This window comes from Capricornis sumatraensis, chromosome 23, assembly GCF_032405125.1.
Source record: "Capricornis sumatraensis isolate serow.1 chromosome 23, serow.2, whole genome shotgun sequence".
NCBI classification, from domain to species: domain Eukaryota; kingdom Metazoa; phylum Chordata; class Mammalia; order Artiodactyla; family Bovidae; genus Capricornis; species Capricornis sumatraensis.
In genome coordinates, this window is record NC_091091.1 from 16,936,893 (window position 1) to 16,950,897 (window position 14,005).

The following is a 14,005-nucleotide window of genomic DNA, read 5'->3' on the forward strand; positions in this document are numbered from 1 at the left end:
GTAAATCAAGTATACTACAATAAACTTGTTTAATTTGGTAATAAATAAATAAATAAAAATGGCATAAAATATACTGATTGTCTTCAAGTCATAAATTTGCAACTGCTCGTTGACTTGAATCCAGAGTTTTGAGCTGTTTTTGGCATCAAATTATTTATTTCAATGGTTCTCAATCCTGACTGCACAATGGAAATTTTTTTTTTAATTATCAAACATGGATCCCACCCCAGTACAAGTAAATGACAATCTCCAAAGTTATTACTAGACAGAGGGAAAACAAGACTAAAGTACACTTTAACTTTATCTTTATCAGTGGCCAAAGTCTACTCAGAATAGAGTATAAAGTGGATGTGATTGATTGATATCTTTAGTCCTCAGAGAGACCCATATTGAATCAGCAGGGACTTAGATTTCAAGCTCACAGTCGTCTGAGTAAGAAGAGAAGGTGTCAATGGATCTGGCTGTGGTCCTGGTGCTCTGTCTCTCCTGTCTGCTTCTCATCTCACTCTGGAAACAGAGCTCTGGGAAAGGGAAGCTCCCGCCGGGCCCCACTCCTCTCCCGATTCTTGGAAATATCCTACAGTTAGATGTTAAGAACATCAGCAAATCTTTAACCAATGTAAGTAGCCTTTATGCTCCTCCAGGGCCTTGAAAAGGGTAAGTAAACTAAGTCCAGTTTTTTTGCAGGTCAACTATGTTGTCAAATCTTTTTTTTTTTCCAATGTAATTAACCTCCAATTAAAATAAATAAATTTATATTTAAGTCCAGTTTTAAAAGTAATATATATTTCTCTGAGCACGGTTTTTTTCTTTTACCGTTTAGTTTGTATTTATTTATTTATTTTTTAAAAATTTTATTTTTACTTTACAATAGTGCATTGGGTCTTCCTTGCTGTGCACAGCTCTCACTAGTTGTGGCAGATTGGAGCTACTCTCTAGTTGTGGTGCACAGGCTTCTTCGTTGTGGTGGCTTCTCTTGTGGAGCATGGGTTTTAGGGCACATGGACTCAGGAATTGTGGAAAACAGGCTTAGTTGCCCTTTGGCACAAGGAATCTTTCTGCCCCAGGGATTGAACTTTCATCAGTGGGTGAATTCTTAACCACTGAAACACCAGGGAAGTCCTGGGCACATTGTTAAAACAGATCAGCAAATTATTCCCTGTAACTTCTGATATTCCTGCTGCCTTTTCTCGCCTGTCATTGTCATAAGTAGAGAAAAGAAGTAATGTGTTTTGTGAGCAGAGAAATATTTGTCTTTGCACAAGTAATAGAAACAAAATAATAAAGTGGCAAAAGCTGCAATTGTTACTTCCCTTTTTGTTTCACAGCCTTTCAGTATGATTTGGGACTGAAAGTCAATGGTAAGTTTTTTTCTGATTAGAGATTTCCTTGCAGAAGTCTTTTACTATATAAGCTGTGTGTTTTGTTCAGATGGCCATGAAAATAGAACTTTTCTGAAGAAGTACATTGTGGTTGGTATTAAGGAAATAGCTCTGCATTCAGCACAAGGATGAGTGAATGAGGGAAAGAAGTCACCAGTCAGGGTCCCACTGGCAGCAGAAGCACTCATTTGGATTTTGCAGGAAGCTCCTGTCTGTACCCAGTAAATAATGCAGGATGGAAGATATTGTTCCTCCATGAGATATGCATGTCCTGACGCTGCCTCTATGATGCTTCCTCCCTGTCTGTCTTAGTGACACCATTGGATCTCAAACTAAGCTGGGCGTTAGAGTTATCTGAATTCATTTTTTAAAATATGGAATTCTAGTATTTATCACAGGGCTGCTGCTAAGTCGCTTCAGTCGTGTCCAACTCTGTGCGACCCCATAGACAGCAGCCCGCCAGGCTCCCCCGTCCCTGGGATTCTCCAGGCAAGAATACTGGAGTGAGTTGCCATTTCCTTCTCCAATGCATGAGAGTGAAAAGTGAAAGTGAAGTCGATCAGTCGTGTCTGACTCTTAGCGACCCCATGGACTGCAGCCTACCAGGTTCCTCCATCCATGGGATTTTCCAGGCAAGAGTACTGGAGTGGGGTGTCATTGCCTTCTCCGCATCACAGGGCTAGGGAATATGAATTCCCATTGGAAGAACCCTGCATGTGGTTCTGAAGCAGCCAGCTAGGTGATGGTTTAAAGGTGGACCTCAGGGATTGATGCCTTGCTCCTTAAGGATCAGAAGGTGAATAAGAGTTTCAAATTTAAATCTATGTAGTAGCCATGGGATGCTGGAAAGGAAATGAAATTCCACAACCTGTTTCCTTATTTATTGTTGTTGTTGTTCAGTTGCTCAGTCATGTCTGACTCTTTGCGACCCCGTGGACTGCAGCATGCCAGTCTTCCTTGTCCATCACTATCTGCCAGAGCTTGCTCAAACTCATGTCCATTGAGTCAGTGATGCCATCCAACCATCTTGTCCTCTGTCATCCCCTTCTCCTCCTGCCTGCACTCTTTCCCAGCATCAGGATCTTTTCAAATGAGTCACCTCTTTGCATCAGGTGGCCAAAGCATTGGAGCTTCATCTTCAGCATCAATCCTTCTAATGAATATTCAGGGTTGATTTCATTTAGGTTTGACTGGTTTGATCTCCTTGCAATCCAAGGGACTCTGAAGAGTCTTCTCCAATGCTACAATTCAAAAGCATCAATTCTTCAGCACTCAGCCTTCTTTAGGGTCCAACTCTCACATCCATACATAACTACTGAAAACACCATAGCTTTGACTAGACAGACTTCTGTCATCAGAGTAATGTCTCTGCTTTTTAATAGGCTGTCTTGTTTGGTCATAACTTTTCTTTCAAGGAGCGAGCACATTTTAACTTCATTGCTGCAGTCACCATCTGCAGTGATTTTGGAGCCCAAGAAAATAAAATCTGTCACTGTTTCCATTGTTTTCCCATCTATTTGCCATGAAGTGATGGAACCGGATGCCATGATCTTTGTTTTCTGAATGTTGAGCTTTAAGACAACTTTTTCACTCTCCTCTTTCACTTTCATCAAGAGGCTCTTTAGTTCCTCTTTGCTTTCCGCCATAAAGGTGGTGTCATCTGCATATCTGAGGTTATTGATATTTCTCCTGACAATCTTGATTCCAGCTTGTGCTTCATCAAGCCCGGCATTTCTCATTATATACTCCTTATTTATAAGCCGGGCAAATAAACCTTCTGAAGGTGCTGATATGAGAATTCATTGTAATCTGGGTACCAGTTACTTGGGCCATTGCCTAGCATAACAGATGGAAATGGAAACGGTAACAATTACCATCATCAGTTCAGTTCAGTTCACTACAGTCACTCAGTCGTGTCCGACTCTGCAACCCCATGAATCGCAGCACGCCAGGCCTCCCTGTCCATCACCAACTTCCAGAGTTCACTCAGATTCACCTCCATTGAGTCAGTGATACCATCCAGCCATCTCATCCTCTGTTGTCCCCTTCTCCTCCTGTCCCCAATCCCTCCCAGCATCAGAGTCTTTTCCAATGAGTCAACTCTTCTCATGAGGTGGCCAAAATACTGGAGTTTCAGCTTCAGCATCATTCCCTTCAAAGAAATCCCAGGGCTGATCTCCTTCAGAATGGACTGGTTGGATCTCCTTGCAGTCCAAGGGACTCTCAAGAGTCTTCTCCAACACCACAATTCAAAAAGCATCAATTTTTCAGTGCTCAGCTTTCTTCACAGTCCAACTTTCACATCCATACATGACCACTGGAAAAACCATAGCCTTGACTAAACAGACCTTTGTTGGCAAAGTAATGTCTCTGCTTTTCAATTACCATCATACTTATTTATTAAATTCAGAAATATTTAGGCTGTATGTGGCAGAATAAAAGCATAATAGTAGGAGGATAATACATTCTGCCTCAGGCACAATATAGTTTCAAATATTGACTTCTTTTGTTATTATGTTTACCTCCCTTCACAGCTCTCAAAAGTCTACGGCCCTGTGTTCACTGTGTATTTTGGCATGAAGCCCATCGTGGTCTTGCATGGATATGAAGCAGTGAAAGAAGCCCTGATTGATCTGGGAGAAGAGTTTTCTGGAAGAGGAACATTTCCATTGGCTGAAAGAGCTCATGTAACAAATGGTATGTGTTAAGCATTGGCAGTGGGAGTGGGCAGGATGGAAACAGGAATTTGAAGAGCTCTCCAGCAGAGCTTGGCCCATGTTGGGGGCTGCCAAGTGTCAGCTTACTTCTCCTTCCCTAGGACCTCCCTCCTAGTTCTATTTCTCCTCCTGGTAGGAATCCTTTTCAGCAATGGGAAAACATGGAAGGAGATGCGGCGCTTCTCCCTCATGACCCTGAGAAATTTCGGGATGGGGAAGAGGAGCATTGAGGACCGAGTTCAAGAGGAAGCCCACTGCCTGGTGGAGGAGTTGAGAAAAACCAATGGTGAGCAATTCTATGCTCTGATAGCTCTATCTTTAATAGTCTTCTCTCTCTCCAATGATGCCTCTTCGAAGAATTTCAGGATGGGCCACATCTTTCCTATGGGTCATGACTGTCAGCCTTCATGTGGAGGAGAGAGAGTTTGAAGAAGAGAACCAAGCGGGCTTTTGTGTATCTATGCTTGCTGGGTGTGGACTTCTATGATTACACATATGATGCGGTTACAAAAAGTCATTTATTCATAGTGTCTCCTGAGCCCTGTTTTAATATCAGAAATCACTAAGAATAGTTTTGAATCATTTCATGATAGAGAGAACAGTGGTTTTCCTGTATCACAAATGTGGTTGTCTGTTTTAGAGCATTTCACCAGGAAATACTTGTTAAGTGGACAGGGTGGGAATGATCTCCTCATGCCCTTATGGAGCATGAAACAAGTGTCATATGTATTTACTTAATTGAACTATATTCTTATATTCAGTCTCACAGACACATCTGAGAGTTATTCCAGGACCCAGGCCTGAAGTTCTGGCCAATAGTTATGTCATCTATGATTTCAGTCCATTAGGAATATTTATCTCAGTGAAGTTCTCCTCAATCATGAGTTCTTTGTAAAGGCATGAGTGCATGCTAAGTCATTTTGGTCATGTCCGACACTTTGTGACCTTATGGACTGTAGCCCACTAGGCTCCTCTCCCCATAGGATTCTCCTTGCAAGAATACTGGAGTGTGTTGCTGTCCCCTCCTCCAGGGGATCTTCCTGACTCAGGGATTGAACCCGTGTCTCCCTCTGAAGTCTTCTGCATTGGCAGGCAGGCTCTTTACCATTAGCTCCACCTGGGAAGCCCTCTCTGTAAAGGCAGCACTATTTAAACATATCAGCATCAATGATTTTTGTTACTCAGTACTCACTATATTTATATTTTGAAAAAATATATGCTAACATATTCAGCACAATACACCAAACCAAGTGATTAATATGAAATGTTTAACTAGATTTCAATCTAATTAATACCTTTTTACCCTGTCTTCTCGAACTAGAATTTGACTCTGTTTTCAGTTTACCAAACTTTGCTCCATCATTATTGGATTTTGATAACAAATTTATGGTAAATATTTACTTCCCACTACCAGGCACAAAGCGTTTGTCACAATGACTCTGATTTTTCAGCTTGTATTACAAATTACACTGTTATTTTTTTTCTTCAGAATTAGAGTATTTTTATAGTAAACAACATATAACATGAGATCTATCCTCTTAACATATTGTGTGCAGGACAGTATTATTAACTATAATCACACAGTGAAAAGTGAAGTCACTCAGTCATGCCCGACTCTTAGCGACCCCATGGAATGTAGCCTACCAGGCTCTTCCATCCGTAGGATTTTCCAGGCAAGAGTACTGCAGCCTACCAGGCTCCTCCATCCATGGGATTTTCCAGGCAAGAATACTGGAGTGGGTTGCCATTCCCTTCTCCAGGAGATCTTCCTGACCCAGGGATTAAACCCAGGTCTCCCACATTGTAAGCAGATACTTTACCGCCTGAACCACCAGGGAAGTTAATCACACAGTAGGCCTTTAGAACTTTCATCCTTCATGACTGATACTCTCTACCCATCGAACTCTCCATTTCCTTTCCCCGAGGCCCTGCTAACCAGCAATCTACTTTCTATTTCTGTGAGTTTGACTTCTTTGGCTACTTCATTTAAGTGGAATCATGCAACATTGGTCCTTTCATGACTGACTTTTCTATTTAGCAAAATATGCTCATGGGTCATCCACATTGTAGTATGTGACAAGATTTATTTCATGTTTATGACTGAATAGTACTCCACTGTGTGTATTTACATATTTTCTTTTTTGCTAATTATTGAGGGTATTTAGGTTCTTTCCACCCCATGGCTATATCTATTTGAGATCCCAAATCAGTCCAGTTCTCTTGAATAAAAACTCATAAATGGGGCTTCTGGGTAATATAGTGATTGTATTGAATATTTCTATTTTTTGAGGAGCTTCCACAGTCAAAATATGAACACAAGGGCTGGTCCAACCACACCATTGGTTATTAATAAGCTGAGACCAGCACAAAACTTAATGATTAGTGATGTTAACATTGTCTTAGATACCTATTGACCAATCTTCTTTATTTTTTTAAATGAACACAAGTTAAAAATATTATATAACTCATTAATGTGGAAATAAGTTACAAGTAGTAACAGAGTGTTCCAACCAGGTTACAGGACAAGGGTGGAAAAGTACAGATTTATTTAGAGTGAAAAAATGTTGATATGAATGTGCAAATGGAGGCAAAACTATCTAGGAAAGTCAACTGAATCTCTACAGAACAGAGTTTGTATGTCTAGAGAGAAGAATTATTTTGTGTCACTATCTATTGTTGAAAATTGAAAAAGTTGCAAAATATCTCCCATAGAATTACAGAAGAGTGAACTACATAGATAGTGCAAAGTTTTCTGCTGAACCATACATTTTCCCTACATGGTAGCTGTAACTACACCTACCTATCCAGGTTTTTAAAAAATCAACTTCCTGAATGGATGTGGTCTATACTCAATATTTCCCCCCAGGTTCATTGAGATATAATTGATACTGTGTAAGTTTAAAGTATACAATATGTTGATTTTATATACTCATATATTGAAATAGATTACTACCATAGCACTGTCTAGCGCCTCCATCAAGTCCCATAATTACCTTTCTTTAGAAAACATATAAAATCTAATTTCTCAGCAATTTTTTGATATGTAATATGGCTGTGTTAACTCTATTAATACTGTTGTGCATTAGATTCCCCAGAACTGATTCATTTTCTAACTGGAAATCTGTACTCTTTGAGCAACATCTCCTTATTTCCCCAACCTCCTGCCCCCTTAAAAACCATCCTTCTACTCTGTTTCTATGTGTTAGTTTTTTGTTTTTGTTTTTTACATTCCACATATAAGTGATTTCATATAGTATTTATCTTGTCTGTCTTATTTCACTCAGCATAATGTGCCCACGATCCATTCAGTGGTAGCAAATACAAGGATTTACTTCCTCTCATGGATGAATAGTATTCCATTGTGTGTATATATGTATATATCACTCAAGCACTGCACTTAAAGTGATGTATATACAGTAGACACTTGAACAATGTGGGTTTGAACTCATTGGTCTACTGATATGTGTGTATTTTCCAGTAAGTATTTGCTACAGTACCACATGATTCATGCTTGGTTGGATCCTGGAACATGTAACTGCAGATGTGGAAGGCCAACTGTAAAGTTGTACATGGACTTTCAACTGTGGCCGCATGGGATGGGGTCAGTGCTCCATTCCCATGTTGTTCAAGGTTCAACTCTTTGTGTGTATATTTATTTTTTCTTTATCCATTCAACAGTTGATGGAGACTTAGTTTGTCTCCACATCTTAGATATTGTAAATAATGCTGCAATAAACATGAAGTATAGAAACCTCTATGATATTCTGTTTTCATTTCATTCAGAAGTAGCAATGCTGGATCATATGGTAGTTTTATTTTTAATATATGGAAGAACTTCCACACTGTTTTACATAGTGACTGTAGAAGTTTACATTCACTCCAATAGTGTCATGGTAATGTTGAGAACCTTTTATGCACTTGTTGGCCATTTGCATGTCTTTTGGCAGATGTCTGTTCAGTTCCTCTGCCCACTTTTAACCAGGTTGCTTTTCTTTTTATTGCATTGTATGAGTTCTGTACATATTTTGGATATTAACCCCTTATAAGAAATATGGTTTGCAAATATTTTCTCACATTTTGTAGGTTTCCTTTCATACTTATTTTGCTGTGCAGAAAAGCTTTTTACTTTGATGTAGTCCCATCAGTTTACTTTTTATTTTATTGCTTGTGCTTTTGGTGTCACATTTGAAAAATCACATTCCCAAAACTGTTCTCAAGGAGTGTTTTCTCTAAGTTTAATTCTAGTAGTTTTATGCTTTCAGGTCTTCCATTGAAGTCTTTAATCCACTTAAAGTTAACTTTTATGAGTGGTAAAGATAGGGGTCTTGTTTCATTCTTTTGCATGTGAATTTGTAGTTTTCTGAACACTATTTATTGAAAAGACTATCCTTCTCCACTGAGTATTCTTGGCTCCCTTGTCAAATATTAGTTGATAATATATGTATGGGTTTATTGCTGGGCTCTGTATTCTGTTGCATTGGTTTATGTGTTTGTTTTTACGCCAGTACAATATTCTTTTGATATCTTAGCTTTGTATTATGATTTGAAATCAGAAATTTTAATGTGTTCAGCATTTTCCATTTTTCTTGGAACTTCTTTGGGTATTTGGGGTCTTTTTCTAATTCCATGTGGATTTTTAGAATGATTTTTTTGTATTTCTGTAAGAAATGCCATTAGAATTTGATGAAATTACAATGCATCTACAGACTGCTTTGGATATTATGGAGATAATAGTAGAATTAATACTTCTGATTCATGGACACTAAATAGCTATTCATGCCTTATTTAATTATTTTCATCAGTGTCTTTGAGAGATCAGTATAAACACTTTTATTTCATTGGTTAAATTTATTCTTAGGCATTTTATCATTTTATTGTGAGAAAAATGGGATTGTTTTCTTTATTTCTTTTTCAGACAGTTTGTTTTTAAAGTACAGAAATGCAAATCATTTTTTAATGTTGACTTCATATCCTGCAACTTTACGGAATTCACTGATTAGTTCTAACAGTTTTTAGTAGGGTCTTCAGGGTTTTCCATATATAAGATCATAGCATGTGCAAGAAGACTTTTTTACTTCTTCCTTTTCCTTCATGTGTGTATGCATGCTCAGTCGTGTCTAACTCTACAACCCTAGGGTCTGTAGCCCATCAGTCTTTTCTGTCCATGGAATTTTCCAAGCAAGAATACTGGAGTGGGTTGCCACTGAGAGACTGCTGGGGCTAGGATTCCAGTACTATATTGAATAGGAATGGTAAGAGTGGGCATTCTTATTGTTCCTGATCCTAGAGGAAAAGCTTTTGATCTGTCACCTCTGAGTACAATGTTAGCTGTGGGGTTGTCATAGATCACTTTCAGTTGCAATGTCTCATTTTTTATGTTGACTTCATATCCTGCAACTTCACTGAATTCACTGATTAGTTCTAAGCTTTTAGTAGGGTCTTTAGGGCTTTCCATACATATGTGCAAGCAGACAGTTTTTACTTCTTCCTTTTCCTTTGGACACATTTTATTTCTTTTTGCTGAGAGATGCCTGTGGTATGAACCCCCAGTACTATGTTGAATAGGAGTGGTAAGAGGGGGCAATCTTATATTTTTCCTGATCCTAGAGGAGAAGCTTTCAGACTGTCACCTTTGAGTATAATGTTAACTGTAGGTTTGTCATATATCACTTTATTATGTTGAGTAATATAGAAGTGTTTTTATCAAGAAGAATTTCTAATTTTGTCAAATGCTTTTTCTACATCTATTGTGTTGATTTTTGCTTTTCATTTTAATAATGTGGTATATTGCATTGATAAATTAGCATATGTTCAAAAGAGTTTGAGAAGGATTGGCAATGTTTCTAATCCTTAAATGTTTGTGGAATTCACCAGTGAAACCATCTGGTTCTAGGCTTTTTTTGTTGTTGGGTTTTGATTACTGATTTGACAACCTTATCATTTTTGGTTTGTGAGATTTTCTGTTTCTTCATGATTCAGTCCTAACAGCTTGTCTATCCATTTCTGCTATGCTATGCAATTTGTTGACATCATAGTAGTTGCTTCAACATTTTTTGTATTTCTGTGGTATGAGTTGTAATGTTTCATCTTCACTTCTGATTGTTTTTCATTTGAATTTTCTCTTTTTTAATTAAAAAATTTTAAATAGCATTTGTTATTTTGAGTGAGACTTTCTTGTACACCTTTTCATCCATTTATTTATTTGTTGTGTTTTGGCTGCGTGGCATGTGGGATCTTTGTTCCCTGACCAGGGATCAAACACATGCCCCCTGTATTGGAAGTACAGTCTCAACCATTTGACTGCCACGGAAGTCCCTGCCTTCTCTCTCTCTCTCTCTCTCTCTCTTTTTTAGATAATCTAGGTAAAGGTTTGTCAGTTTATCTTTGAATTTCTATGCTAGAGGTAATGGTGGTTTATGCACCACCTTTACATTACTGTATTATTCTGGATTCATCTATATATTTACCTATATCAGTAAGCTTTATACTTTTGTGCTTTTGTGTTGCTGTTCTGTGCCCCATTGTTTCAACTTTAATGACACATTTTAGCATTTCTTGTAAGACATGTCTAGTGGTGATGAACACCTTCAGCTTCTATTCGTCCTTTTTTGGAGAATTGTTTTGCCAGATATGTTAAGAGTTTTCTTGGTTGACATTTTTTTTTCTTTTTGCTTTATCATCCCACTCATTTCTGGCCTCCAACATCTCTGCTTAGAAACCTGTTGTTAGTTGTATGATGCTTCTGTTGTAAGAGACAAATCACTATTTCCTTGCTGCTATCACACTACTCTCTTTATCTTTGACTTTTGACAATTTGATTACAATGTCTTTCAATGTGAATTCTTTTGTTCATCCTAGTTAGAGTGTGTTGGCTTTCTAGAATCCGAGTGTCAATTTTTCCCCTGATATGGAAAGTTTTTGCTACTATTTCTTCAAATAAGCTTTCTGTCCCTTTCTGTCTCTCTTCCCCATAATATGCATATTGATATAATTATTGGTGTTCGCTAAGTTCCTTAGGATTTCTTCATTCTTTTTCATATTTTTCCCTTTTGATCTTCTGATTAAATAATATTAGCATGGGCTTAGTTACTCTGAGCCATATGGGATCTTAGTTTCCCAACTGGGAATGGAACCCATGTCTCCTGCATGTGAAGGCGGATTCTTAACCATTGGACTTCCAAGGATGTCCTTGTTTGATTCTTTTTTGTGTTTTGTCTCTTTGTGGACAGTCTCATTTTGTTCATGAATCATCCTCTTGAACTGATGAAGCATCTTTATCACATTTTTAAAAATTATTTGTTCATATAAGTAATATCTCCATTTCTTTAGGGTCAGTTTCTAGAGATTTATTTTCTACCTTTGAGCCATGTTTCCTGCTTCTTTTTGTATTTTGTGACTTCATGTTAAAATCCAGGATTTTGAAAAAAAAAAAAAGCCAACCTTCCCACTCTTTCTTTTTTCCTAAATGGGTAGTTCACAGCTCATTCTGCCTTCTTTTTTAATTATTTAAATTTAATTAATTTATTTTAAATTGGAGGATAATTGCTTTACATTATTGTGGCCCAGTCTTTATATGAGGACAAGGTATCTTGGCTAGGCATTCTGGGGGCCTCTGAAATCTTTTTCTTTTGAAAATGAAGATGCAGCTTCTCTGGCCTTGAATGTAGAATTTCACAATTAGTGAAGCTTGCCAAATTCATTTCAGGTAATCTCTTGTTCCCTTTGTTTTCTGTCTGCAGCAAGTTCCCCCTTAGTACCCTGAATCAGATGAGACAGATACCATTCCTTTGGGTAGCCCTGCAAAAAGCCAGAGCACCAGGTGCAAGCTTTACTCCTCTCCCATCCCCTTCAAGAAGAATTCTGAAGTGGTTCACTTTCTCTAGATTGTGTCAAGCCATGCTGGCCACAGCAAACCACTATCGTCACTTTCCAGAACAAAGCTAGTAGAGGTGATGGAATACCAGTTGAGCTGTTTCAAATCCTGAAAGATGATGCTGTGAAAGTGCTGCACTCAATATGTCAGCAAATTTGGAAAACTCAGCAGTGGCCACAGGACTGGAAAAGGTCAGTTTTCATTCCAATCCCAAAGAAAGGAAATGCCAAAGAATGCTCAAACTACCGCACAATTTCACTCATCTCACATGCTAGTAAAGTAATGCTCAAAATTCTCCAAGCCAGGCTTCAGCAATACGTGAAACATGAACTCCCTGATGTTCAAGCTGGTTTTAGAAAAGGCAGAGGAACCAGAGATCAAATTGCCAACATCCGCTGGATCGCTGAAAAAGCAAGAGAGTTCCAAAAAAAGGATCTATTTCTGCTTTATTGACTATGCCAAAGCCTTTGACTGTGTGGATCACAACAAACTGGAAAATTCTGAAAGAGATGGAATACCAGACCACCTAACCTGCCTCTTGAGAAACCCATATGCAGGTCAAGAAGCAACAGTTAGAACTGGACATGGAACAACAGACTGGTTCCAAATAGGAAAAGGAATACGTCAAGGATGTATATTGTCACCCTGCTTATTTAACTTCTATACAGAGTACATCATGAGAAACGCTGGACTGGAAGAAACACAAGCTGGAATCAAGATTGCCAGGAGAAATATCAATAACCTCAGATATGCAGATGACACCACCCTTATGGCAGAAAGTGAAGAGGAACTCAAAAGCCTCTGGATGAAAGTGAAAGGGGAGAGTGAAAAAGTTGGCTTAAAGCTCAACCTTCAGAAAACAAAGATCATGGCATGCGTTCCCATCACTTCATGGCAAATAGATGGGGAAACAGTGGAAACAGTGTCAGATTTTATTTTGGGGGGACTCCAAAACCACTACAGATGGTGACTACAGCCATGAAATTAAAAGACGCTTACTCCTTGGAAGAAAAGTTATGACCAACCTAGATAGCATATTCAAAAGCAGAGACATTACTTTGCCAACAAAGGTCCGTCTAGTCAAGGCTATGGTTTTTCCTGTGGTCATGTATGGATGTGAAAGTTGGACTGTGAAGAAGGCTGAGCACCGAAGAATTGACGCTTTTGAACTGAGGTGTTGGAGAAGACTCTTGAGAGTCCTTTGGACTGCAAGGAAATCCACCAGTCCATCCTAAAGGAGATCACCCCTGGGATATCTTTGGAAGGAATGATGCTAAAGCTGAAACTCCAGTACTTTGACTACCTCATGCGAAAAGTTGACTCATTGGAAAAGTTTCTGATGCTGGGAGGGATTGGGGGCAGGAGGAGAAGGGGATGACAGAGGATGAGATGGCTGGATGGCATCACTGACTTGATGGACATGAGTCTGAGTGAACTCCAGGAGTTGGTGATGGAGAGGGATGCCTGGCGTGCTGTGATCCATGGGGTCGCAAAGAGTCGGACAAGATGGAGAAACTGAACTGAACTGAACTGAACTGAACAGATCCTCACTTTCCTTTATTCTCACTGGTCCCAGACATCCATCTATCCTAGTTCTGAGAGCACCCCAAGTTAGTTAAGACAGAAACCATTTCCTAAATAAGCCCCTGAAAAGTCAGTTCATTGGATACATGCTTTATCCTTCTCTTTCTTACAATGGAGCCATCACCACCTTGGCCATTCTCTTCCAGCACTGAGTTGTGCCAGGTTGGGGGAGTTGCTAATACAGGAAAAATGAAATTGCACTTCTACAAGTTTTAATATGGCTGTTCCTAGCTGTGTACTCATCTAAGGTACTGCAACACTTAACTGGATTCTGAAAACCTCATTAAAATGTTTGCTGCGTTTATCATTTCTAAATCAATGTTTCTATGGGAGAATAACGGCTAGGTCACCGTCTTCCTGATGTCACTCTGTCAGTATATTTTTTATTCAAGTAATTATTAATCTATAGAGATGAACATTTTATCTCTCCACATAATGAATTTTCATTG

General features: G+C 38.7%; 1 protein-coding gene across 2 annotated transcripts in view; it reads left to right on the forward strand.

Annotated features, from left to right (window-relative positions):
* Positions 1-401: 401 nt before the first annotated feature.
* LOC138070144 (cytochrome P450 2C9-like) overlaps positions 402-14,005 on the forward strand; it is a 47,396-nt gene continuing 33,792 nt past the window's right edge. For both annotated transcript variants that reach the window (XM_068961232.1, XM_068961233.1), the window contains exons 1-3: positions 402-619; positions 3,917-4,079; positions 4,236-4,385. In XM_068961232.1, coding sequence (XP_068817333.1) covers positions 452-619; positions 3,917-4,079; positions 4,236-4,385 — 481 coding nt within the window. In that variant the 5' untranslated portion in view covers positions 402-451. The remainder of the gene's footprint in view (positions 620-3,916; positions 4,080-4,235; positions 4,386-14,005) is intronic.